Here is a 24,299-nt window from a genome sequence, read left to right on the forward strand (position 1 = left end):
GGGTTTCGCCAAGCTGACCAGGCTGGTCTTGAACTCCTTGGCTCAAGTGATCCTCCTGCTTTGGCCTCCCCAAGTGCTGGAATTACAGGTGCACCGCACCACACCCAGCTAATTTATTTGTTTATTTTTTCTTTTCGGTAGAGACAAGGTCTCACTATATTGCCTAGGCTGGTCTTGAACTACTGGTCTCAAGTGATCCTCCTGCCTCAGCCTCCCAAAGTGCTGGGATTATAGGCATGAGCCACCATGCCCAGCCTCATGTTTTAACCAACTCAAATATGATGCCCTCTCCTTAATCTACCTGATTCTTTTGTTTTCTTTCTTCAGCCCTGGGATGGGCCTCCACGGATCTCAAATATGAAAGTGTCTCAAGTTCACACCCGAGGAGGAGAATGTTAGGTTTCTAGCCCCTGTAGGAAAAGAACCCAGAACTTGGCAGACCTTCCTAGCATCAGCAGCAGCTGATGATAATGATCACAGGCGCTGTTCATTTTGAACATACTCCATGCCCAGCACCAAGCTAAATCCTGTGTGTGCATCCTCTCATACATATAGCCTGCATACCAACCCTGAGAGGTAGGCATCTATTTCCCTGTTTTACACATGGCTAATCAGGAAGCTCAGAAAGAATAGGCAACTTGTGCCCAGGCATGGTGGCTCATGCCTGTAATCCCAGCACCTTGGGAGGCCGAGGCAGGTGGATCACTTGAGGTCAGGAGTTTGAGACCAACCTGGCCAACACAATGAAACCCCGTCTCTACTAAAAATACAAAAAATTAGCCAGGTGGTGGGCACCTGTAATCCCAGATACTCAGAAGGCTGAGGCAGGAGAATTGCTTGAACCTGGGAGGCAGAGGTTGCAGTGAGCCGAGATTGTGCAACTGCACTCCAGCTTGAGCAACAAGAGCAAAACTTGGTCTCAAAAAAAAAAAAAAAAAAAAGAATAGGCAACTTGTTCAAGGTCACATAGTCCCTGAGTAGTCGAGCTGAGCTTCAAAACTAGACTCCCCTTCCTCCAGAGGCTTCCCACGTGCCACGGGCCTCTGAGAACACTCCACATTGCCTCTGAGTTCTGCCCCATGCATGTCCTCCTGTGGGTATCATTTTGAATCTTTGGCGGTACCATTTCGAATGTATTTATTAACTCTCGTCATGTAACTCTGGAAATCAGACTCTGATCCCATTTTATTTTTGTCACTGGGAAGAACAGCTGGGCTGGGGTCAGGGTGGGGCTGTGGTACATGGATGGAGCACTGTTCTGTTGCACCCGGGAAGTCCAGCTCTGCGGCTTCACCACCATGTGACTCTGGGTAAGGGCCTCCCTTCTCGGCTTCAGTTTTCTCATCTATGGGCCCCTTCCAGCTTGACATTCTGTGCTTTCCAAGTTAACTGTGCATTTCGCAAGGATTTCATGAGGTTGTCAACTTCCACGCCCCACTGAAATGGGGAGTGTTTCCCATCTAGGCTGAGCCTGCTTGGGGCATGTGAGACTTGATTCTTGCCATCACATCTCTGACCTTTCCCACATTCTGATGTTTGTTCTGCAGTCTCTGGGCTTTGGGGTTATCTGGTGTTATCTCTCCAGTTCTCCCCAGTGGTGATGGAGTGTGCTCCCTCCACCCTCTGCCATCTCCCCAGACCCAGGTAACTGAATGCCTCCAACCCCTCTGTGCTCACCCATAGCATCCTGGCTTCTTCCTCCTTGTCCTGACATAACTGTTTATTGAGCCTGGGGTTTGGTGAACAAGTGTCCCCTGCTTTGTATCTTAAGGGAACATAGAGATGTGTGTGTTCTCCCCTCTGGCCTTTTGCTCAGCATTTTGTACATATTTACAAATCATTCATCTTCTCAGCAACTCCACAAGTCCCCTAGTATCATCCGCATTTTGTAGACAAGGCACTCAAGGCTCAAAGAAGTTAACAGATTCGTCTAACGGACACACCAGCTAGTGCCAGAGGCAAGATTCAAACCCAGGCCTGGCACACCCTGTCATGCCACATACCTTTGACTCACTACATTTACGTTGCATTGGATTCAGGGAGAAAAGTCTGTGGTCTTCTTGGAGTGGTGTGACTGGTCTGTGGTTTCTGTGTGGTTTTTTATGTTTGGTGGGGTAAACAGGAAGACCCTAGGGATAAGTTCCAGAGGACAGCAAAACTCAATGTATTTGTTTGGAGGGCGGTGGGGGGATGGAAATCATAGAGACAGGGTTCCTGAAGGAAGCACCCTCTTCCAGCTTGGCATCCCTGAACCTCTGTCCACATTTGCTTCCAGATCTTGGAAGGAGACCAAGCCATCCTGCAGAGAATAAAGAAGGCTGTGCGGGCAATCCATAGCTCCGGCCTTGGTAAGTGAGCCTGCTGGGTGCCCTGCCTGGTCAGGAAGCCCCTCTCCCAGCCCCAGCCTGGAGCTAACTCCAAGCTCCCGTCTGTACCTCCACAGGCCATGTGGAGAATGAAGAGCAGTACCGAGAGGCCGTGGAATCCTTAGGCAACAGCCACCTGTCCCAGAACAGCCATGAGCTGTCCACAGGCTTCCTAAACTTGGCCGTGTTTACCCGCGAGGTTGCTGCACTCTTCAAGAACCTGGTGAGGCCCCTGTCTCTTCCTTGCCCAGACTCAGGGTAAATCTAGAGGTCTTAAGAACTTGACTGGGAAAGGGTCCGTTTCCTTCCTTCTCCCAATTTGCCCTTGACCTCTGACCTGAGGTCAGACCTGAGGTCCCTTTCCAGCCCTGACCCTTCTTTTGGATAATCCTCCTTTTTCTCTGGCTTCTTACCCAGCTAACTCTTCTCTCTGTTCTCCTTCTCTTCACCCAGGAGCAGAGGGGGTCTCACAGCAGGGAAGAGCTCCATGCAAGGGAGGGTTCCCTGGAGGAGCTTTGGGATAAAGGAGAGACAGGCTCGGGGGTTCCTACCTTTATACCGCTACTGCTGCCACTGCCACTGCCACCACCACCGCTGCCACTGCCTCCTCCTCTCCTCACTCCCTCTTTGTCCTCTGCTTTCCTAATCCACGTCTGCTTTGTACTTTAATCCCAGGACCTGTCCCTGCCTCCACAAGCCTCTCAGCCACTGTACATGGCCCAGTGGCCTCGGGTTGCTTCCTGATGGTCTCCTTGGTGACTGCCTCCTCTCTGGTCCTTCAAGTCCTCTCCTCAAGGCCACCCTGTGACAGCAGCTCTTCCCATGTGCAGGCACAGTTCTCACTAGTTCATGTGTTCACTCATTCAATCCAGGTGCACAGCTCTGTGGGGCTGGTGTGACTGTTGTCGCCACCTTACAGGCTAGGAAACTAGGACCTTGAGGTTAAGCAGCTTGCCCAAGGTCACACGGTTCGGTTTGAACCCAGGTTGTCTGGCTCCAGAGTCCAGGCATAAGCCTGGCTACACTGCCTCCCAGGAAAGCCTCTTGTCTCCCTCCAGGCTCCATGGCACTGGACCAGCTCTTGTGGCTCCAGTCCTACCCAGCATCCTCCCTGGTTGGCAGGGGCCACATCATCCTTGAGAGGCAGTGTGCTCAGTGGTTAAGCACCCAACCTTGGACCTAGACTCCAGCTTGGAATCCCCACTCTGCTGCTTACTAGGTCAAGTCACTCAGTCTGCCCAAGCCCCAGGTCTCTCATCTGTGAAACTGGGATAATAATGCTACCTACCTCACAGAGCAGTAATGAGGATTAAGCAAGTTAATGCCTACTTTATGGTAACCGCTCAGTAAATGTTGGCTAATATTATATTAATGGCAAAACAGCAATTACTTTTGCACCAACCTAATAAAATCTGTCATTGTTATAGCTCTTGGCATAGCTGTGCCTCGTACACTGTCCTGCATGTAAAAGCCTTTAACAGTGTTTGAGGCTGGGTGCAACGTTTCATACCTTAATCCCAGTGCTTTGGGAGCCTGAGGTGTGTGGATCACTTGAGCCCAGAAGCTCTAGACCAGCCTGGGCAATGTAGTGAGACCCTGACTCTACAAAATATATGAAAATTGCCGGGTGCGGTGGCTCACGCCTGTAATCCCAGCACTTTGGGAGGCCAAGGTGGGCGGATCACTTGAGGTCAGGGATTCGAGACCAGCCTGGCCAATATGGTGAAACTGTCTTTGCTAAAAAATAAAAAATTAGTTGGGTGTGGTAGCAGGCGCCTGTAATCCCAGCTACTCAGGAGGCTGAGGCAGGAGAATCACTTGAACCCAGGAGGCGGAGGTGGCAGTGAGCTTAGATCATGCCACTGCACTCCAGCCTGGGTGACAGAGTGAGACTCCATCTCAAAAAGAAAAGAAAAAAAATGCCAGATGTGATGGTGTACGCCTGTGGTCCCAGCTACTCGGGAGGCTGAAGTAGGAAGATAGTTGAGCCTGGGGGAAGTGGAGGCTGTAGTGAGTGTAATCACACCACTGTGCTCCAGCCTGGGTGACAAAGCAAGACCCTGTCTCAAAAAAAAAAAAAAAATAGTATTTGAGTTCAATTGAATTAGTGTCCTTCTTTGTCTTCACCTCTTCTCTCCTTGTTTCAGTCAAACTAGTGTTTCCTGGGGGTCTGCTGTCTAGTGAACATTGTACCAGGGGTTGGTGACACAGGAAAGTGTCAGACTGCCTCAGAGAGCCACAGTCTAGCGGGGGAGAGAAAAACTAGGGTGTGGACTAGTATCAAGAAATATCAGCAGCGTGGCACAAACTCAAGGACCCAGCAGCTGGTGTCAGAGGCCTAGTGCTACCATGGTTCAGAAAAGGGGCGATCAGCGCAGACCAGGTGGGGGGAGTAGCCAGGAGAGGGTTCCTGAAAGAGAAGAGACCCAAGCTGTACCTTGGAAGCTGGTTGAAGTATTAGGCCTCTTTAGGTTGCGAAATCACAGAAACTCAACTCAAACTAGGTTAAATTTTTAAAAGGGAATTCATTAGCCCCTGTAATGAGAAGTCCAGGGGCACAGCTGGCTTAGGCTCTATCCTTTCCTCTTAAGATAGTTTCTCTGTCTCTGCTCAGTGGGCAGGATAGCCCAGCAGGCCCAGATGCCCATCTTACCAGAATAAAGATGGTCTTTCTCCCACAACTTAGGCAGAAAAATCCCAGCGAGGATTGTGATTGGCTGGCTTGGGTTGCGTGCCTGTTCCCTATCCAGTCCCTCTATCCTGGGGCTGGGGTGCCCTGCTCAGATCTGACTTCTGCGTTTACCCCATCTGACCACAGAGGAGGAGTTCCCTACAGGAAAGGGGGTTCTATGACCATTAGTAGGGGAGGCTCTGAAGTGTTAGCCAGCCCAGAACAACAGACGTGCACTACAGGTCAACTTGAGAGAGTCAGAGAGGAGAAGGGAGGCTGCTCCTGGCGAGGAACAGGGGAGAGACTGACCGTGGGATGCTGCTGGAGCAGTGCAGCGATGAGGCTGGAGCCATCAGGGGAGGGGCTCACTCCGACACACCTCGGCCTCCCCTCCTGCCCCCTTTCACACAGGAAGCCTGGCGGGCAGCAGGTCAGCCATCCTAAGCTGACCCCAGAGCTGGGTCCTCTAGTCCTCCCCAGGCTCAGCACTCCTGCCATGATGGCCCCCCTTACTTGGCTGTCATCTCTTTGATAACATCTTTTCCTCTCCCCTGCTTCCCTTCCCCGCTGCTCTCTTTGCCAAGTGATGCTTCACTGTACCCCAAATCCCTAGGGGCTGGATGCCAGTCACCTGAGGCAGGAATGGGCGTCTCTGTTTTTTCCAGATTCAGAACCTGAACAACATTGTCTCTTTCCCCCTGGACAGTCTGATGAAGGGGCAGCTGAGGGACGGTCGACAGGTGAGTCTCCATGCTGGGAGTGGTGGTGGGACAGAGTAAAAGAGGGTGGGCAGGAGACTGTTGGGGGGCAGGGCTGGACTGAGGGTGGAGGCCACAGGTGAAGGGGCTGTCTTAGCGGGAGTGATGAGCCTGGGGAGGTCTGGAGGACCTGGCTCGGGTCAGCCTAGGATGGCTGACCTGTTGTCTGCCAGGCACCTTGTGTGAAACATCTCATGTAAATCTTACAACCATCCTATGAAGTAGGCTTTGTGGGTACGCTCATCCCCATTTTGCAGTTGAAATTCGAGGCCCAGGGAGTTAGGTAACCTGCTGATGGTTTACATAACTAGGGAGTAGAGAGCCCATGTGGGAATCCAGGGATCCTGAATCCCATACTCTCTCTGTGCCTGGCAGCCCTTGGCTGGATGCAGAGTGGAGCTCAAAGAAGGTGACAGAATAATCTCCCTGGGCAATCTGCCCCAGACGGCCCAGGGGAGGAGCTGTGCTCCCCCAAGAGGGTTCCCTCCCTGCCCTAGGCTGCCAGCCTGGCACCAGCCTGCTAACCACACAAACCAGACAGGCAGCTTTTTCACCTTGGGAGTCTCAGGGTTGTTCAGAAGGGTGTGAGCAGCCTGGCTGGATGAGGCTTAGGCAAGCTAGGCAGGGGGTAGTCAGGTCTCCCTGGTTTGCTGTATGGCCTGGAGTAGACTTCTCAACCTCTGTGCATGTTCCTTGACCTGTACCCTTGCTCTAAGAGGATGATCTAGCACCAGGCAGGAGAAAATGCTGGGCTAAAGTTAGGCGGGGGGAGTTTGGCCTTCATCCTCCCATCCTCGTGGTCATGACTGATCTCTCTTCTGAGCAAGAGGACTCAGGGTAGAGCCCAAAGATCTCTTCACACCCCAAGCCATGGCCCACCAAACCTGACTGATTCTTGGCATCTCTGGGGAGGAGAAGGTCTGCTGGGAGGAGGGCCTCAGCCCTGAGAAATGGGGTCAGCTGAGCCTGTTTGGTGGGGGCAGGTTTGCAGCAGGACTGTGGGGGCAGGGGCTGGTTAGAGAAGGGCTCTGAGCAGCTCAGGGGAGCACACTAGCAGGTCCTCCTACAGACAGCAGAGCATACTGTTTATTCCAGTGCTCCAGCTTCCCTCTGGGCAAATTGTCCTTTTTTAACCCACAGGATTCCAAAAAGCAGCTGGAGAAGGCGTGGAAGGACTATGAAGCCAAAATGTAAGTGGCCACAGCCAGGGTCGTTTGTCCGGGAGAGTAGCGCTTAAACTGCAGCAGGGGGCTGGATAGGGAAGAACCTAAATGCTGCCAAGACATGTCATCCAGAAGTGGGTGGCATCTGCCTCTGTAGAGGCATTTACAGGGGATTGTTTATACCCAGACCTGACTGGATTTTGGGGACTGGGCCACGAGACCACCAAAGGAGCTATTGTGAAGGGACCTCGGGATGCTGCTCTCAGAGCCCCATCTGCTCAGTGGTGCCAGACATGGGCAGGGATGGGAAGGAGCTAGCACTGACCAAACACCTCCGCGTGCCGGGCATTTAATTTTCACAGTCACCCTGTCATGTGAGAGAGAGGTATTAATATCACAATTACCACAGCAGGACTCAGAGAGGTTAAGTCACTTGCCCAAGGCCCCACAGGTTGGCAGAGGCAGAACTGGGGTTTATGCCCCTTGCTCCTCGTTCCTCAATGTCAGGTGGTATATCTAGAGAAGGAAATGGCTTCCTGTGTCCTGTGCACACCACACGATACTCCAGATCTCTCACCAGCTACTGGGACATCATGAGGAAAGAAGAAGCCTCAGGCAACCAGTGGCCAGTTCCTCCTAGGCAGAGATTCCTTGGGCTCTGTCTTCTGAGGAGTCTGTCCAGATCCCAGTCTTTGCCCTCTGCCCAGCCAGGCCCATACTGTAGAGCATTGTTTGTGCTTTTTTGTAAAATTTTGTTTTCTCTTGCATTTTGCCAAAGCAATTTATGCTTATTATGAGTAATTTTGAAAATATGGAGAAGTAAAAGAAGAAAAAAAATTAATCATCCTTAGCAGAGGATTAGGGTCATGGCAGGGGGATAATACTCTCTGTTGTTTGAATTTTTTTTTTACAAGGTCTGGGTAACATTGCAATTTTCATCATTAAAAAAAGGTGAGATGGGGAGAAACTACCCCAAAATAGGAGAAAAATTCTTAATTTTCAAGCCTAAAATATTAACATTTTAACATTTATTTTTCTATGTACGAAGAAATGTTTTTATAAAAATGAGATCATAACAACATACTGTTTTGTAATCTGCTTTTTTCATTCAAAAAATACATTGTGGCCATCTTTGTACACCATTACATATTCTTCCACAACATCAATCAAACGGGTGTGCCAAAACCTGCATAAACCATTGTGTATTTAATCTGTTCCTGTCATTGGAGAAGCATCCTTGGATTTAAATATTTGCCCCTATTCATAATTATTTCTGCAGGATCCATTTCAAGAAGTAGATCCTGGAGCTTTTTATTGTTCCTTCAGCTCCCAGAGCCATGGCACCGCTCCAAGTCTGAAGCAAGGTCACATCTTGTCCCTGCACAAGCATCTCCAGCCCCAGCTGTGGGTATAGATCCTGTGATGAAGGGTGTAGGCACTGTGTGGCCATCCCTGTGGGGCCCCATCCCTGCCTGTGGTGGGGCACGGCTGTCTGCTCTCACTGGAGGCGCAGGGACGGGTAGTGAGGGCACAGGCTGACCTTGTCTTCATGATTTGCTGTGGGGCCACATGGCCCTCTTCTTCCTGAGTTACCTTGACTAAGCCCTTAGACTTTCGGGGATCGTCTACCAAATGGAAATAATAAGCTCTACTCTGCTGACCTTCCCAAAGCAGGTCTGCTTTTCCTAGGTTTCTATATTGAGCCTTCCTGTAGGATTTCATTTACAGGCCAGACTCCATTTAGTTGATGGGAAAGGGGGCTTGGCTGAGGTTATTCGGTGAGTTATCGACAGGACCTGGACTAGAACCCAGGGCTTCTGAGTCTAGTGCTATTTCTGCCACGTGGTCTCCTGGCTCCCACCATGGAGCCACATAGTTTGAGCTAATGTCTTGGCACGGGTGACTGTACATTCCTTTTCATACGGGCTCCAGGTGTAGCCAGATATGCGTGAGCCGTAAGTTCCTAGGTAATTCCACCACATTCTTACCAAACAAGTCTGAGCAGCAGCTGGAAGGGCCCAGGGCCCTGATAGCATCTGTCAAATACCACTGGGAGCTTCACCCCTGGCTGTTCATATAGGAGGAGGATTACCTCTCCACGTGGGGCTGCTGAGAAAGGCACCCCGGGCCCTGTACAGAGGCCAAATTTATCTAGGCAGTTCCATGTACAGGTCCGTTTCCTCATCTGTACAATAGGGACAGTAATACCTTGCAGGGTCAATGTGGCGATGAATAAGCACGGCGCATATAAAGCACTCAGCACTTCAGTTCAGCAAGTATTTATTGACCACCTCTGAGCCAGAACTAGGACTAGAATAACACAGGAAGAGATTGAGAGGCAGAAACCCACACATCTGCTGGTAGCATTTACCCTAGCCAGCTTTTAATCTTGTGCAAGCCATTTTCCTTCTTTGGATCTCAGCTTCATCATCTGTAAAATGGTCCCTGTTCTGAGAGAGACTGTTATCTCTCAGAAAATAAACAGTGTGACTGTCAGCAGCTCGCAGGAATGAGGCAGGGAAGGAGGAATGGAACAAACCTGAGTCACAGTGTTGGTTGCTAGGGCTGCCCCTAAGGCTCAGGCACCAGCCAGTCCTGGGTTCAACTCCTGGCCCCACCACTTAACAGCTGTGTGACTTGGACAAGTGACTTATCTCAGCCACAGGCTCCTCTTCTATAAAATGGGATAATGATCCTGCCTTATGGGGCTCTCATTTTAGCATGTGAAGGGCCTAGCAGAGTGCCTGGGCCTAAAAATTATAATTAGGAGCCTGTAATCCTAGCACTTTGGAAAGCCAAGACAGGAGGATCACTTGGGCTCAGGAGTTCGAAACCAGCCTGGGCAACATAGTGAGACCTTGCCTCTATTTAAAAAATTGATAATAATAATACATATATAATAAATATAATACATATATTTAGAAGCCACACATGGTGGCTAATGCCTGTAATCTCAGCTACTTGGGAGGCTGAGGCAGGAGGATTGCTTAAGGCCAGGAAATTTGAGACCAGCTTGGGAGACAGAGCTAGACCTTGTCTCTAAAAAAGAATAATAATAATAATTAGTAATAATAGCAGCTTCTACTTATTTAGAGTTTCCTTTGTGCCAGGCACTGGAGTAAGGTCTTTGCATCTATTACCAAATTTATTCTCCCTGGCAGGGAAAGCTGCTATTGTTATTCCCAATTTATAGGTAAGTAGTGAGGAATCCCTGCCACCTAAGCGTGGCTCAAGGTTTCAAGGTTGGTGGGTGTGTGGTATTTAAATACTTTACTGCCTGCACCAGGAGTACCTGTACCCATCCCATGAATAACACTGGACTGTTGCTGTAGTCTCCTTCTGCAATGATCTCGGTCTTAGTAACTAGCATTTAAGTACTTTCACCCACTATTTCATTTCATTCCTTCTATTGCAATTCCACTCATAAGACAGAAAAATGTTTCTAACATTTGAAATGTTTTAAAAATGTTAGTGATCCTTTGAGGATAGGGAAGGAATGGGACTTGTTATTTTATAGGGGAAGAAAAGCACTCCCCAGCTATTAGGTCATCTCAGAATGACTATGTCAGACTTTGTAGGGAAAATCTCTATGAATTATCTTAGCTGAGGCTGAGGGACAGAACTGTGATAATTGACAAAGCCATTTTGTCAAAGCTGTGTACATTTTGTCAAAGCTGAAGTACATTGACAAAGTTGTGTACCTCACGGCTTATCTACACCCTGAGTTAAGTAGCATCTTTTAATCTCTACTAGCATTTAAAAAATAAAAGAAAGAAGAAAGTACCATGTGCTGAAAAAAATTATCTAAAAGGGATCACCAGTATTTACTACTCTGTCATCATTGCCATCACTAGAATCATCATAATCCTGCCATTCACTGAGGGCTTGCCATATGCCAGGAACTGTACTGTTTCCTATGCATTATATTATCCAAGGACTAGGTGTCATTACAGTGGTTCCCCCTTATCCTTGGGGGATACGTTCCAAGACCCCCAGTGGATGCTTGAAACTGAAGATGATACTGAACCTTACATTAGGTTGGTGCAAAAGTAATTCCGGCAGTTTTTGGCATTAAAACATAATCTATGCTTTTTCCTATATATACGTACCTATGATAAAAATTAAGCACAGTAAGAGATGAATAACAATAGTAATAAAATAGAACATAGTAGCATCACTACTCTTGCACTCTGGGGCCATTATGAAGTAAACTAAGGGTTACTTGAACACAAGCACTGCAATAGTGAAACAGCTAATCTGATAACCAAGAAGGCTACTGAATGACTAATGGTAGGTGGTATAGACCAGGGGTCCTCAACCCCTGCGCCATGGACTGGTATGGGTTCAAGGCCTGTTAGGAACCTGGACTGAACAGCAGGAGGTGAGCATTGGCAGGCGAGCGAGCATTACCACCTGAGCTCCGCCTCCTGTCAGATCAGCATGGCATTAGATTTTTATAGAAGCACGAACCCTACTGTGAGCTTCACATGCCAGGGATCTAGGTTGCATGCTCCTTATGAGAATCTAAGCCTGATGATCTGAGCTGGAACAGTTTCATCCCAAAACCACCCTCCCCCACCCTGCTATCTGTGGAAATATTGTCTTCCACGAAACCAGTTCCTGGTGCCAAGATGTTGGGGACTGCTGGATAGACAGTGTAAATACACTGGACAAAAGGATGATTCATGTTCCAGGCAGGATGGAGCAGAAGGATGCAGGATTTCACATGCCACTCATAATGATGCATAATTTAAAACTTACAAATTGGGCTGGGCATGGTGGCTCATGCCTGTAATTCCAGCACTTTGGGAGGCCGAGGCGGGCAGATCACCTGAGGTCAGGAGTTCGAGACCAGCCTGAAACACATTGTGAAACCCCAGCTCTACTAAAAATACGAAAATTAGCTGGGTGTGGTTGTGGGCGCCTGTAATCCCAGCTACTTGGGAGGCTGAGGCAGGAGAATCGCTTGAACCCGGGAGGTGGAGGTTGCAGTGAGCTGAGATGGTGCCATGGCACTCCAGCCTGGGTGACAAGCAAAACTCCATCTCAGAAAAAAAAAAAAAAAAGACAAAAAAACTTATGAATTGTTTATTTCTGGAATTTTCCATTTAATATTTTTGGACAGGGGTTGACCATGAATAACTGAAACCACAGAAAGCAAAACTACAGAGAAGGGGGGACTACAGTATTATTCTGATTTTCCAAATGGGGAAACAAGCTCAGAAAGTTTTATAAAGGTTAAGTAAGTGAAGGAGCTGCCATTCAAATCCAGAATCTACATTTCTAACCACTGTACTATATTGTGGTTTGCTTTTTTTCCATGTACTCTGGAGCAGATATCTTTCCATGTCAGTACAGTCATCCCTCAGTATGCATGAGGGATTGGTTCCAGGACCCCCACAGATACCAAAATCTGAGGATGCTAAAGCCCCTTAGTCAGCTGCCTATATCCTCAGGCTTTACACCCACAGATATGGAGGGCCAACCGCATGTACAGATATTCCTTCTTTTTTTTTTTTCTTGAGACAGCGTCTACTCTGTTGCCCAGGCTGGGGTGCAGTGGTGCAATCATGGCTCACTGCAGCCTTGAACTCCTGGGCTCAAGTGATCCTCCTACCTCAGCCTCCCATGTCGCTGGGACTTACAGGACCGTGCTACCATGCCTGGATAATGGTTTAAAATTTTGTTTTAAAGTAGAAACGGGGTCTTGCTATGTTGCCCAGGCTGGTCTTGAACTCCTGGCCTCAAATGATCCTCCCACCTCAGCCTCCCAAAGCACTTGGATTACAGGCATGAGCCACTGCACCTGGCCAGTCTTCATTTTAACAGCTGCATGATATTTCTGTATATCGCCATACTATTATTTGTCTAACCACTTCCTACTGATGGACATTTAGCTTATTTTCCATTTTTGACTTGAAAGATATGGTAACAGTGTACACTGGGAGACTCCCCCTACCCCTGCCCACCTGATGTCACCTGGTCTCCCTCATTCCTTTTTTTTTTTTGGAGAGACAGGGTCTTGCTCTGTCACCCAGGCTGGGGTGCAGTGGCATAATCACAGCTCACTGCAGCCTTGACTTCTTGCCTCAGGGGATTGTCCTACCTCAACCTTTTGAGTAGCTGGGACTATAGGCACACACCACCATGCCTGGATCATTTTTAAATTTTTTTGTAGAGACAGGGTTTCACCATGATGCCCGAGCTGGTTTCGAACTTCTGGGCTCAAGCAATCCTCTCACCTTGGCCTCACAAAGTGCTGGGATTGCAAGCATGAGCTGCCACGCCCAGCCCTCCCCAATTCCGTAGCAAGCTGCCAGGCACTGCTGCTGAGATGCTGCTGAGATGCTGCAGGCCCAGCCGTCACCCCCCCTCTCTGCTGCTTTTTTTCAGATTCACAAAAAAGGTCTGTCCTGACCCTCAGGCCTGGTTCACAGGATCAGTTCCCACCCTACTTCTAGCACCCTTTACAAACTCTTGCTTGGGGTATCAGAAAGCTTAGGGAAATAAAAAATAACCCCCTCTTTAAAATTAAAAAAAAAAAAAAGGCCTACAGAGCCTGCAATGTCTGGAGACATTTCTGGTTGTCACAGCTGGGGGGATGCTACTGGCAGCTAGTGGGTGGAGGTCAGGGAGGCTGCTAAACATACAAACCACCAGGCAGTCTCCCATAACGAAGAATCATCTGGCCAAAAATGTTATCAGTTCCATGGTTGAGAAACTGCTCTACAGGTCCCCAGGGACAGATTCTGCATATGAACACTATCCCAGAGGTCTTACCTACTCAGGAGGGCCCAGAACTTTAGAGTCAGAAGGGACCTGAGAACTTACCGTAGACCATTGCTTCCTCCATTTACAGATGGGAAAACAGAGGCCTTGAGGGGCCTACAGTAAAAGCTGCCATGTGTCTTCTATGTGCTGAGTCTTTTGCATGCTGTGCCTCATCTGGGTACAGATAAGAATCTCCATTTTCCAGATGAGGAGACCGAGGCTCAGAGAGGGGAATAAATGCAGCTAGCAAGCAGCAGAGCTTGTATTAATCCCACTCTGTCTTTGTCTTCTCTGCTCCCACTTGAGAGCAGAACTATTAAGCAAGCCCTTTCCTTTACATGGGATTTGGAGTCACATGCACCCAGCCTGAGATGTGGAAATACTCTCCTGGCTGTGAGTGGGTAGTCTGCTGGGCGTGGGATTTCCAGGAAACCATTTACACACAGATCCACCCATCCCCAAAGAGGGAAAACAGCCAACCTCTGAGGGGGAAGGCCCCAGTTACTCTTAGCTACAAGGATGGGAAGCGCTTTCTGTCTCCACTTAAAAAGAGAAGAGCACGGTGGGGCGTGGTGGCTCATGCCTGTAATTTCAGCACTTTGAGAGGCTGAGGTGGATGGATCACTTGAGGCTCGAGTTCAAAGACCAGCCTGGCCAACATGGTGAAACTCCGTCTCTACTAAAAATACAAAAGTTAGCTGGGCATCGGCCCGGCACAGTGGCTCACGCCTGTAATCCCAGCACTTTGGGAGGCTGAGGTGGGTGGATCACCTGAGGTCAGGAGATCGAGACCATCCTGGCTAACATGGTGAAACCCCATCTCTACTAAAAATACAAAAAAATTAGCCAGGCATGGTGACACCCACCTGTACTCCAGCTACTCGGGAGGCTGAGGCAGGAGAATCGCTTGAACCCAGGAGGTCGAGGTTGCAGTGAGCCGAGATCGTACCACTGCACTCCAGCCTGGGCAACAGAGCGAGACTCCGTCTAAAAAAAAAAGAATAAAAGATTAGCTGGGCATGGTGGTGGGCACCTGTAATCCCAGCTACTCAGGAGGCTGAGGCATGAGAATGGCTTGATCCTGGGAGGTGGAGGTTGCAGTGAGCTGAGATCGCACCACTGCACTAAAAAAAAAAGAAAAAAGAAAGAAAAAGAAAATAAAAGAAAAGCTCCATGGGCTCAGAAGAATGAAAGCACTTTGAAATAACTCAGAAACAGAAAGTCAAACACTGCATGTTCTTTCTCCCTTATAAATGGGGGGTAAGCAATGGGTACATGTGGACAGACAGAGCAGAATAGTAGACATTGGAGACTTCAAAAGGTGGGAGGATAGGTGAGGGATGAAAAATTACCTATTGGGTACCATGTACACTATTCGGGTGATGCGTACTCTAAAAGCCCAGGCTTCACCACTGCACAGTATATCCACGAAACAAAACTGCACTTGTACCCCCTGAATCTATAAAATTAATACAAATAAAAAAGATCGAAGGCACCTGTGCTCTTAAATCCTTTCCAGGAAAATCAGAACTGTTTGCCCCAAATCTCACTTGGCCCTTGTTTGAGTCCTTCATCCCCCTGAATAAAAACCTTCAAATCTTTCCCATTACTCTTGGGATAAAGACCAAGAATATATTAACATGGTGTGAATTAGACCCTGCATGGTCTGGCACCTCCTCACCTCAGCTGGCACCAGCCCTCTCCATCTTGGCACTATCGCTCCTGCCTTGGGGCTGTCAGATGGTCCAGCCCTCTTGCCCAGCAGTAGCTTCCTCCAAGCTTCTCAGGCTTCAGATCCCAGCTCAGACATCCCTTCCCGAGTAGCCCCAACGAGGTTGGATCCCCATTTTCTCTCCCATAGTTCTCTGCATGGCTGTGATTTGATTCATGTCTTTCTCCCCCACCACTCTGTGGATTACCTAAACTGTCTTGTTCATTGTACCCAGCCCCACCACACAGCTGGCACAGGAGGGCCTCCTGCACCATGTGGCCCCTTTGCTCATGCATCCCTGGCAGAAGAGGATATAGGGGCTGGTGAGACTTGTTCAGGCTTCTCTTTCCTTGGGGTCTAGGGCCAAGCTGGAGAAGGAGCGCGATCGGGCCAGGGTGACAGGAGGGATCCCTGGGGAGGTGGCGCAGGACATACAGAGAGAGCGGCGCATCTTCCAGCTGCACATGTGTGAGGTAAGGGGTGCTCTGGATGAGGGAGGGGGGCATGGGATGTGTCTTCCTGTCTGCCTCTCCAGGGGACCAGTCACAGCCTCAGCTTAGGTCCTGGCCACATGGCCCTGTGGGATGTCACCAAGGCCCAGTTGCAGCCAGGAGGATTAGCCTGGGATGGGGACTGCAGCCCCTCGTTCCCAGGATTCTGCTTCAGCTCACATCATGTATCTTGCCCTGCCCCCTCCTAGTATCTGCTCAAAGCCGGGGAGAGCCAGATGAAGCAAGGTCCTGACTTCCTTCAGAGCCTCATCAAGTTCTTCCACGCCCAGCACAAGTAGGTATCTCCCCACATCCCTGCCACTAACTCTTCCAGTGTCACAGAACAAGGCCCCTCTCAGGGTGTGATAGACCTGCAAGTCTCTTGGGAGGCCTGCATCTTTTTGGCAGAACTTTCATAGCTCCTCACTGAGTGCTCACCGGGTGTCAGGCACGAGTACTTTACAAATATCAATTCACTCAATCCCCCAACACTTCTGGGAGCAGGTACTATATTATCCCCATTTTATAGATGAGAAAACTGAGGCTCATTTTCCAAGATTACATAGCTAGTAAGTGGGATTTGAACCTAGTCAAGAGAGACTCTTGTCTATGGAGTGTCTGTTCTTGACCGTCAGACTACAATGCCCTGAGGTGCCCTATGATCCTTACAGCAGCTTCTCCCACACTTCTGGCTTCATCTCTCATTTCCATCTTTATCTGGACCCTTGTTTGGCCTCTGACACCTCTTAGCTTTTTCCAAGATGGCTGGAAGGCTGCCCAGAGCCTGTTCCCCTTCATCGAGAAGCTGGCGGCCTCAGTACATGCAGTAAGTTGGGTCTCACCCTTGGGCATGTGATCAAGCCCCCTGTCCTTCCAGGAAAATCTGTGGGTGTGGAAGAGCTGGCTTCTGCCCACAGAGTGAGGCTACTGCTCTGCTCTTCTGGGTCTGGGCTCTGTGCCTGACATATTTGTTGGCTAGTGATGGGATCCCATCCTCTGTCCCATAGCTCCATCAGGCCCAGGAGGAGGAGCTACAGAAGCTGACCCAGCTCCGGGACTCCCTCCGAGGGACACTGCAGCTTGAGAGCAGAGAGGTCAGCCCCTGAACTATCCCAAAAGGAATGCCCTCCCCCAAGGCCCACCATGGAGGGAGGGAGAGAAGGAAGACCCACAGGGTCCCCTGGAGAAGTCTCCCTGAGTGAGCCCCCGCAGAATGGGGCTCTTCCCACTGAGATGCCCTGAGGTCTCCTTTGCATGTCCGAGGGACAGGAACACCTGAGCCGGAAGAACTCAGGATGTGGCTACAGCATCCACCAGCACCAAGGCAACAAGCAGTTTGGGACGGAGAAAGTGGGCTTTCTATACAAGAAAAGTGACGGGTAAGTGATTCAGAGCTTACATAATTTGCCCAATGTCACACTGCAAGTAAATGACAGGGTTGGGGAAGCTGCCCAAAGGAACTGTTCTAATCATTTGTGTAGACACCGAGGGTTGCAATGTAAAATCCTCAATTCCTGGGTTGTCCAGGACACCTGGGCATGTGAACTTCTGCTAAAGGTAACTGGTTATTTTAAGTTAAAGAAGAAGAATAGCAGTAGCTAACCCTTTTTTTTTTTTTTTTTTGAGATAGAGTCTCGTTCTGTCGCCCAGGCTGGAGTGCAGTTGTGCAATCTCGGCTCACTGCAAGCTCCGCCTCCCGGGTTCATGCCATTCTCCTGCCTCAGCCTCTCGAGTAGCTGGGACTACAGGCACCTGCCACCACACTCAGCTAATTTTTTTGTATTTTTTGTAGAGATGGGGTTTCACCATGTTAGCCAGGATGGTCTCGATCTCCTGACCTTGTGATCCGCCCACCTCGGCCTCCCAGAGTTCTGGGATTACAGGCATGAGCCACTGCACCCAGCCTATGCCCTAATTATTAACTTCTACAATATACTGAATATGCCTAGAAATGAAAGTATTGGCTGTGCTTTGCTCCCTACTGTAAAAAAAAAAAAAAAAAAAAAAAAAATCAGTCTGTGGGCCAGGTGCAGTGGCTCACACCTGTAATCCCAGCACTTTGGGAGGCCGAGGCAGGCGGATCACTTGAGGCCAGGAGTTCAAGACCAGCCCAGCCAACATAGTGAAACCCCATCTCTACTAAAAATACAAAAAATTAGCCAGGTATGGTGGCATGAGCCTGTAGTCCCAGCTGCTTGGGAGGCTGAGGCATGAGAATTGCTTGAACCTGGGAGGCAGGGATTGCAATGAGCCGAGATCGTGCCACTGTATTCCAGCCTGGGCGACAGAGAAAGATCCTGTCTCAAAACAAAACAAAACAAAACAACAAAAAAACAAAACTGCTGTGAAATGCAAAGGCCCTTGTGGGATATATTCATGTTTCTACCTACCAATCAGTTTAATCAGAGAAGAATAACTTTGAAGAAGAAACCAATGATTATTTACCTGTTACAGGAGAAGTGTTACGTAGTTTTGGATCATGGACTTGCTAATTTTATTTTGGGGATATTAATATTGATCTTGCCTAGTTGAACCATAATTTACTTGTTGTGGTCAAGAGCCTGTGCCTCTCAGACTAGGAGCTCCCTAATGATAAAAGCTGTGTCTCCCCCATCAGACTGGGAGCTCTCAGAGGGCCAAAGTCACATCATCCCCTTAGAATAAGGATTCCCAGGGAGTGAGGCTATGTTTCTCCATCGGACTGGCATCTTCCTAAGAGCAGAACTGTGTCTCCTCCATCAGAAGGGAGCCCCAGAGAGTCAGGGGTCGGGGGGTGGGGGTGTAGGGTTAGGAGAAGAAAGAGGTAAAGGGATGTGGCTAGAGATCATACAGGTGGGGGCAAATTTCTGTTCTCTGACACCAGGGAACTAGGTGTGAGCCTTGGGTCACTGTCCTTCTATCCCTCTGGGCTTTAGAATTCGAAGAGTCTGGCAGAAAAGGAAGTGTGGAGTCAAGTATGGCTGCCTGACCATCTCACACAGCACGGTGAGGCCTAGAGGTGGTGGGAGTCTCAGGGCACGATAGACCCTCTTCTTCTGGTGTTCTGAGCAAATAATGTCAAGCCCTCCCTCCAAGACTGGCCCCCAAACCTAGGTCCAGGGAGCTGGAGACCCGTGTGGGAGGACAGATGGGACCCAAAGGCCCCAATCTAGTCTTAGTCTACACACCACATCCTTGAGGTGTTGCTGGGTGAGGAGAAACACAAATGGAACAGAATGATTATGCCCATTTAACAGAGTGGGAAATGGAGGCCTAAAGAGTGTGGAGGGCCAGAGGTAACGCATACATCCTCCACCCCTAAATTCCCACAGATAAACCGGCCCCCAGTGAAGCTGACCCTGCTGACGTGCCAAGTGAGGCCAAACCCTGAGGAGAAAAAATGCTTCGACCTGGTGACCCGTGAGTGGTCCCTGTGCCTCTCCCCCACCCACAGCTGCTCAGGGCTTCTCTAAGACACCTGTCAGCTCCCGGGGGGCTTCAGTGGGGGGTCTGTGTCCAGTTCCACACATGGCATCGAATTGCTGCTACTGCAGACATAAGAATCCTTAGGTCCAGGACACCCACATCACATTAAACGTCAAAATGCACCCACTTTCCATAATAAATGTGACTATTTATATAGAGCATATTTGAGTGGATTTGGGTCATCTGGGTTTTGAAATTATTTCTTTTTTTAAAATTTTACCTTTTTTTCCCAAATACCCAGACTTGAAGGAGATGAAATTATTGTTTCTTTACATTTTCTACTTTTCGTTCTTGAGAGCCTTTGGTGCAGGCTTTGTGTGAGAGCAGACACAGGCTGAGAAAGACCTAGATCTTGTCCTCAGGAAGCTCTCTGGCAGGGGTGTGGGGTGGGTACCCAGGACTGTAAGATGAGGGGGCTGTCCAGAAGATGGGTGCAGATACAGCCCCGTAGAAGATTAGGGAGCAGAAAGGCCTGCACTACTGTGGGGAATCAGGAAAGGCTCCTGGAGGAGACAGTATTTGAGTTTAGCCTTGAAGGACATGTAGAATGAAGAGTTTGTGGGGTGGGGGCTTTTGAGGAGACAGGATTAGCATGATGAAAGGCATGGAAGCAGGAGAGTGGGTCTGGCCAGTTTGGCCAGAGTGGAGGGTTCATGTAGCAGAGTGAGAGATGAGGCCTGGAAATCCCTAAGTTTGGACCTTATTTCCTGGCAATAGGGAGCCATGGGAGATCTTGGGGCAGGGCAGTGGTGTAGTTAGAGCAGAGCCTTGGGCACAACAGTTGGGAACTGGTACAGGCTGGGGGAAAGGGGAAATGGGAAGCAGGGAGACCAGACAGGAGGCCTGGTTGACCAGGAGGAAACCAGGAAGGGCCCAGTGGGGTGGTGACAATTGGTTCAGAGGATGCCCTGCTTCTGAGCTGGGTTCTCTGGGGTTTCAAGCCCTTTGAGACCTCGTCTGAGCCTGGAACCAGGGCTTCACACAGAGTGAGCTTTGTTGGGATCCTACTTCGGAGGCCACTTCTGAGAAACTGCCCCTGCTGCTGGCCACTGTCATTCCGCTCCCTCCCCACTCCTAGCTTGAGAGTCCGACTTGTCAGGGACACATCTCCATGTGGCCCCAGCGGCTTTGGTGGGGGCTCCCTGGGCTCCGGGAAGGCCAGCAGTGTTTCTGTGGGTCAGAAGCCCCCTTCTCTCCCGACAGACAACCGGACGTACCACTTCCAGGCAGAGGACGAGCACGAGTGTGAGGCGTGAGTGCCCCCTCTGCCAGCCCGGCCAGCCTTGTGGGTGGGGGCCTGCGGCCCTCTCTTCCCACCTGACATCCCCATCCCACCCCGTTCAATCTCCGCAGGTGGGTGTCAGTGCTGCAGAACAGCAAGGACGAAGCCCTGAGCAGCGCCTTCCTCGGGGAGCCCAGCGGTGGCCCGGGGTCCTGGGGGGCCGCCGGGCATGACGGGGAGCCGCACGACCTCACAAAGCTGCTCATCGCGGAGGTGAAGAGCAGGCCTGGGAATAGCCAGTGCTGCGACTGCGGGGCTGCAGGTCGGTCCCCGGGGCGGGGCCAGGAGGGAGGCTTAAGTGGAGGGGAGGGGCTGCACCTCCAGGCTCCAGCTGCTTTCCTCTGCAGACCCCACGTGGCTCAGCACCAACCTGGGCGTGCTCACCTGCATCCAGTGCTCGGGCGTCCACCGCGAACTGGGCGTGCGCTTTTCGCGCATGCAGTCACTCACCTTGGACCTGCTGGGCCCCTCCGAGTTGTTGGTGAGGGCGGGGCGGGGCCTGGAAGGGGCCAGAAGCGGAGTTAGGGGTGTAGTTTCATCCGGGGGTGGGGCTTGCAGTTTGTGGGTGGGACCTGGCCGAGGTGGACTGGGTCAAGCCAGGTAGCTGGTGGTCAGGGGCGGGGCCTGAACCGGGAGGGCGGCCGAGGGGCGGGACTCTGGGGGCTCGGAGCTCCACCCTATGCAGGCCTAACCGCCCGGTCTTACTCCGCCCCACGCCTGTTTTCCTACAACTCCAGCTGGCCTTGAACATGGGAAACACGAGCTTCAATGAGGTCATGGAGGCCCAGCTACCCTCACACGGCGGCCCTAAACCCTCAGCTGAGAGTGACATGTAAGGGGGTTCTCAGAGAGAGAGGCACCCTGCCTAGGGGATTCTGCCTCCGCAGTGTCCAGGGTCGCAGAAAGGTCTTGGATCAGAAGTCTGGGGAGGCTGGGCGCAGTGGCTCACGCCTGTAATCTAAGCACTTTGGGAGGCCAAGGCGGGCGGATCACTTGAAGTCAGGAATTTGAGACCAGCCCGGCTAACATGGCAAAAGCCCACCTGTACTCAAAATACAAGAATTAGCTGGGCGTGGTGGCACACGCCTGTAGTTCCAGCTACTCTGGAGGTTGAGGCACGAGAATTGCTTGAACCCTGGAGGCAGAGGTTGTAGTGAAACGAGATTACGCCACTGCACTCCCGCCTGGGCGATAGAGTGAGACTGTCTAAAAAAAAAAAAGCCTGGGGAGAGGGGAGCCTCAGATCTAGTCTTCAGGACATGGTTCTGGAGAAAAAGAGAGCTGTATCTCCTGTGGGAGGGCCCCAGGGATCAGCTGGGCAGACACGGTCCATGCTCTGAGATCCTGTGGTTATCTTTGGTAGGAGCACCCGCAGGGACTACATCATGGCCAAGTATGTGGAGCATAGGTTTGCACGCCGGTGCACACCTGAGCCTCAGAGACTCTGGACAGCCATTTGCAACAGGGACCTCCTGTCGGTACTGGAGGCCTTTGCCAATGGGCAGGACTTTGGACAGCCGCTGCCAGGGCCTGATGCACAGGTGAGAACCCCCTCCAAGGGCCACTTATAACCCACCTGTCTCACATATTCCCCAGTTCTCCAGAACCAGCTGTTACTCCCCTCCACCCCCCCTCTGACATCTGCTCAGATCTCACCCATCAGAGTGGTAAGTGGGAAAGAGCACAGCTTCAGTCAGGCAGACCTGGGTGGGAATCCTGGCTCTGTTTTTTCCTAGCTGTGTGATCTAGGGCAGGTTACTTCTCTGAGTCTCATTTCCTCATCTATAAAAGGGGTTAATAATAGCACCCACGGTGATGAAGTGAGAAGTCATGTATATAAAGGGCTTAGTGTACAATGGGTATGCAATAAATGTTAATATCTTTTTCTTTCACCTAAATAGCCCTGAAATATAAGGGCAGCCCAGTTTAGAGCCAGGAAGGCCACATTGCTTTGGCTATTCCGAGAACAAACACAAGAGCACGGAGAAAGGATATCAGAGACATCTGAAAAGTAAATCAATAGGAGTTGCTGACTGATTGGACATCAAAAATTGGATGTTGGCTGGGTGCGGTGGCTCACGCCTGTAATCCCAACACTTTGGGAGGCCAAAGTGAAAGGATCACTTGAGCCCAAGAGTTCAGAATCAGCTTGGGCAAAATAAGGAAACCCCCATCTCTACAACAACAATAACTAAAATTAGCTGGGTATGGTGGCACACACCTGTGGTCCCAGCTACTCAGAAGGCTGAGGTGGGAGGGTGGCTTGAGCCCAGGAGGTTGAGGCTACAGAGAGCTGTGATTGCACCACTGCCCTCCAGCTTGGGTAACAAAGCGAGACCCTGTCTCAGAAAAACTAAAAACGGGTATCTTTGAACTGTCTGTCTGACATCTTGGTGGGCTATCCAATGGGCAGTGCAGCACTTAGGTGAGGTAAGAATTTGGAACAGCCTGCACATGTGTGATAGTTGAAAATGTGAGGTTGCTGAGGTCTTGGTGGGGAAGTGCGATCAGAGAGAGGAGCCCAGAGCCGAGAAAGAAGTTTGGGAAACACTTGTTGGGGGCAGAGGAGGAAGAGCCATGAAAGGGAACAATGAGAGAATGGCCCTTCACCTTCCTCCCAGACATGAGGCTCTGCCCTTGCAGTCTCATCTCTCCAGGGTTCTGGCAGCTTCCTATGGGGGGGATAAGGGGTTAGCAAGAGTTCAAGAGGGAAATCCTGGGTTGGAGGCAGGTGCCCTGGGGGGGAAACTCAGAGGTGTGGATGTGTTTTCAGGCACCTGAAGAGCTCGCCCTGCACTTGGCTGTCAAAGTCGCCAACCAGGCCTCCCTGCCTCTGGTGGATTTCATCATCCAGAATGGGTGAGAGCCTCCTTGCCTGTCTGTCTGGCTCCTCACACTCCCTCTCCTTTCCTTCCTCTTCTCCCATTCTCTTCCCTCCTTTCCCCTCCCACTTTTTCCCCTGACCTTGATCCCCTCATTGATCTGTTCCCCTTCCTTTCTCCCTGAACCCTCCTCTCCCCAGTGGTCACCTGGATGCCAAGGCTGCTGACGGGAACACGGCTCTGCACTACGCAGCGCTCTACAACCAGCCCGACTGCCTCAAGCTGCTGCTGAAGGGGAGAGCTTTGGTTGGCACAGGTGGGGCTTGAATACCTCCTCCGTCAGACTCCTATTCCTGACTACCCCTTATGTGGACTTCCGATGGTCTTGGGCTCTAATCCTGGCTTGCTTCTGACCACCTCTGTGATCTTAGGGGTTTGTCATTCATCTCTTGAATTTCAGCTTCCTTATCTGTAAAATGGGAATAATACCACTGACCTAGCAGGACTGCTAAAGAGAAAAGAAAATAATATTTCTGGGAGTACTTAGGCAAATAAATATTAGCTAGATCTGAATGATAATGATTGTAATAGCTAATATGTATTGTTTAACATATGCCTGGCAATGGGGCAAGTGCTTTACGTGTGTTAATTAATCGAATCCTCACAACCACTTTATCAGGTAGTTCCAAGTATTATACTCATTTCATAAACAATTTTGTCCCAAAAGGTTTTATAACTTGCCTATGGTCACATAGCCAGAAAATGGCAGAGCCAGGATTCAAACCCAGACATTCTGATT

At 50.2% G+C, this 24,299-nt stretch overlaps 1 protein-coding gene across 5 annotated transcripts in view; it reads left to right on the forward strand.

Annotated features, from left to right (window-relative positions):
- Positions 1 to 24,299, forward strand: part of ASAP3 (ArfGAP with SH3 domain, ankyrin repeat and PH domain 3) — a 55,756-nt gene that overhangs the window by 26,036 nt on the left and 5,421 nt on the right. For 2 of the 5 annotated variants that reach the window (XM_054500830.2, XM_054500849.2), the window contains exons 2-19: positions 2,276 to 2,348; positions 2,444 to 2,589; positions 5,703 to 5,777; positions 6,936 to 6,985; positions 15,802 to 15,913; positions 16,141 to 16,226; positions 16,682 to 16,757; positions 16,939 to 17,025; positions 17,195 to 17,310; positions 18,847 to 18,916; positions 19,243 to 19,330; positions 20,600 to 20,648; positions 20,750 to 20,940; positions 21,026 to 21,159; positions 21,416 to 21,510; positions 22,042 to 22,219; positions 23,452 to 23,537; positions 23,701 to 23,816. In XM_054500830.2, coding sequence (XP_054356805.1) covers positions 2,276 to 2,348; positions 2,444 to 2,589; positions 5,703 to 5,777; positions 6,936 to 6,985; positions 15,802 to 15,913; positions 16,141 to 16,226; positions 16,682 to 16,757; positions 16,939 to 17,025; positions 17,195 to 17,310; positions 18,847 to 18,916; positions 19,243 to 19,330; positions 20,600 to 20,648; positions 20,750 to 20,940; positions 21,026 to 21,159; positions 21,416 to 21,510; positions 22,042 to 22,219; positions 23,452 to 23,537; positions 23,701 to 23,816 — 1,828 coding nt within the window. Of the gene's footprint in view, positions 1 to 908; positions 1,311 to 2,275; positions 2,349 to 2,443; positions 2,590 to 5,702; positions 5,778 to 6,935; positions 6,986 to 15,801; positions 15,914 to 16,140; positions 16,227 to 16,681; positions 16,758 to 16,938; positions 17,026 to 17,194; positions 17,311 to 18,846; positions 18,917 to 19,242; positions 19,331 to 20,599; positions 20,649 to 20,749; positions 20,941 to 21,025; positions 21,160 to 21,415; positions 21,511 to 22,041; positions 22,220 to 23,451; positions 23,538 to 23,700; positions 23,817 to 24,299 lie in introns of those variants that run through there. The other 3 variants (XM_054500840.2, XM_054500859.2, XM_054500868.2) reach the window with 2 other exon arrangements.

The sequence above is a fragment of the Pongo pygmaeus genome, chromosome 1, assembly GCF_028885625.2.
Source record: "Pongo pygmaeus isolate AG05252 chromosome 1, NHGRI_mPonPyg2-v2.0_pri, whole genome shotgun sequence".
NCBI classification, from domain to species: domain Eukaryota; kingdom Metazoa; phylum Chordata; class Mammalia; order Primates; family Hominidae; genus Pongo; species Pongo pygmaeus.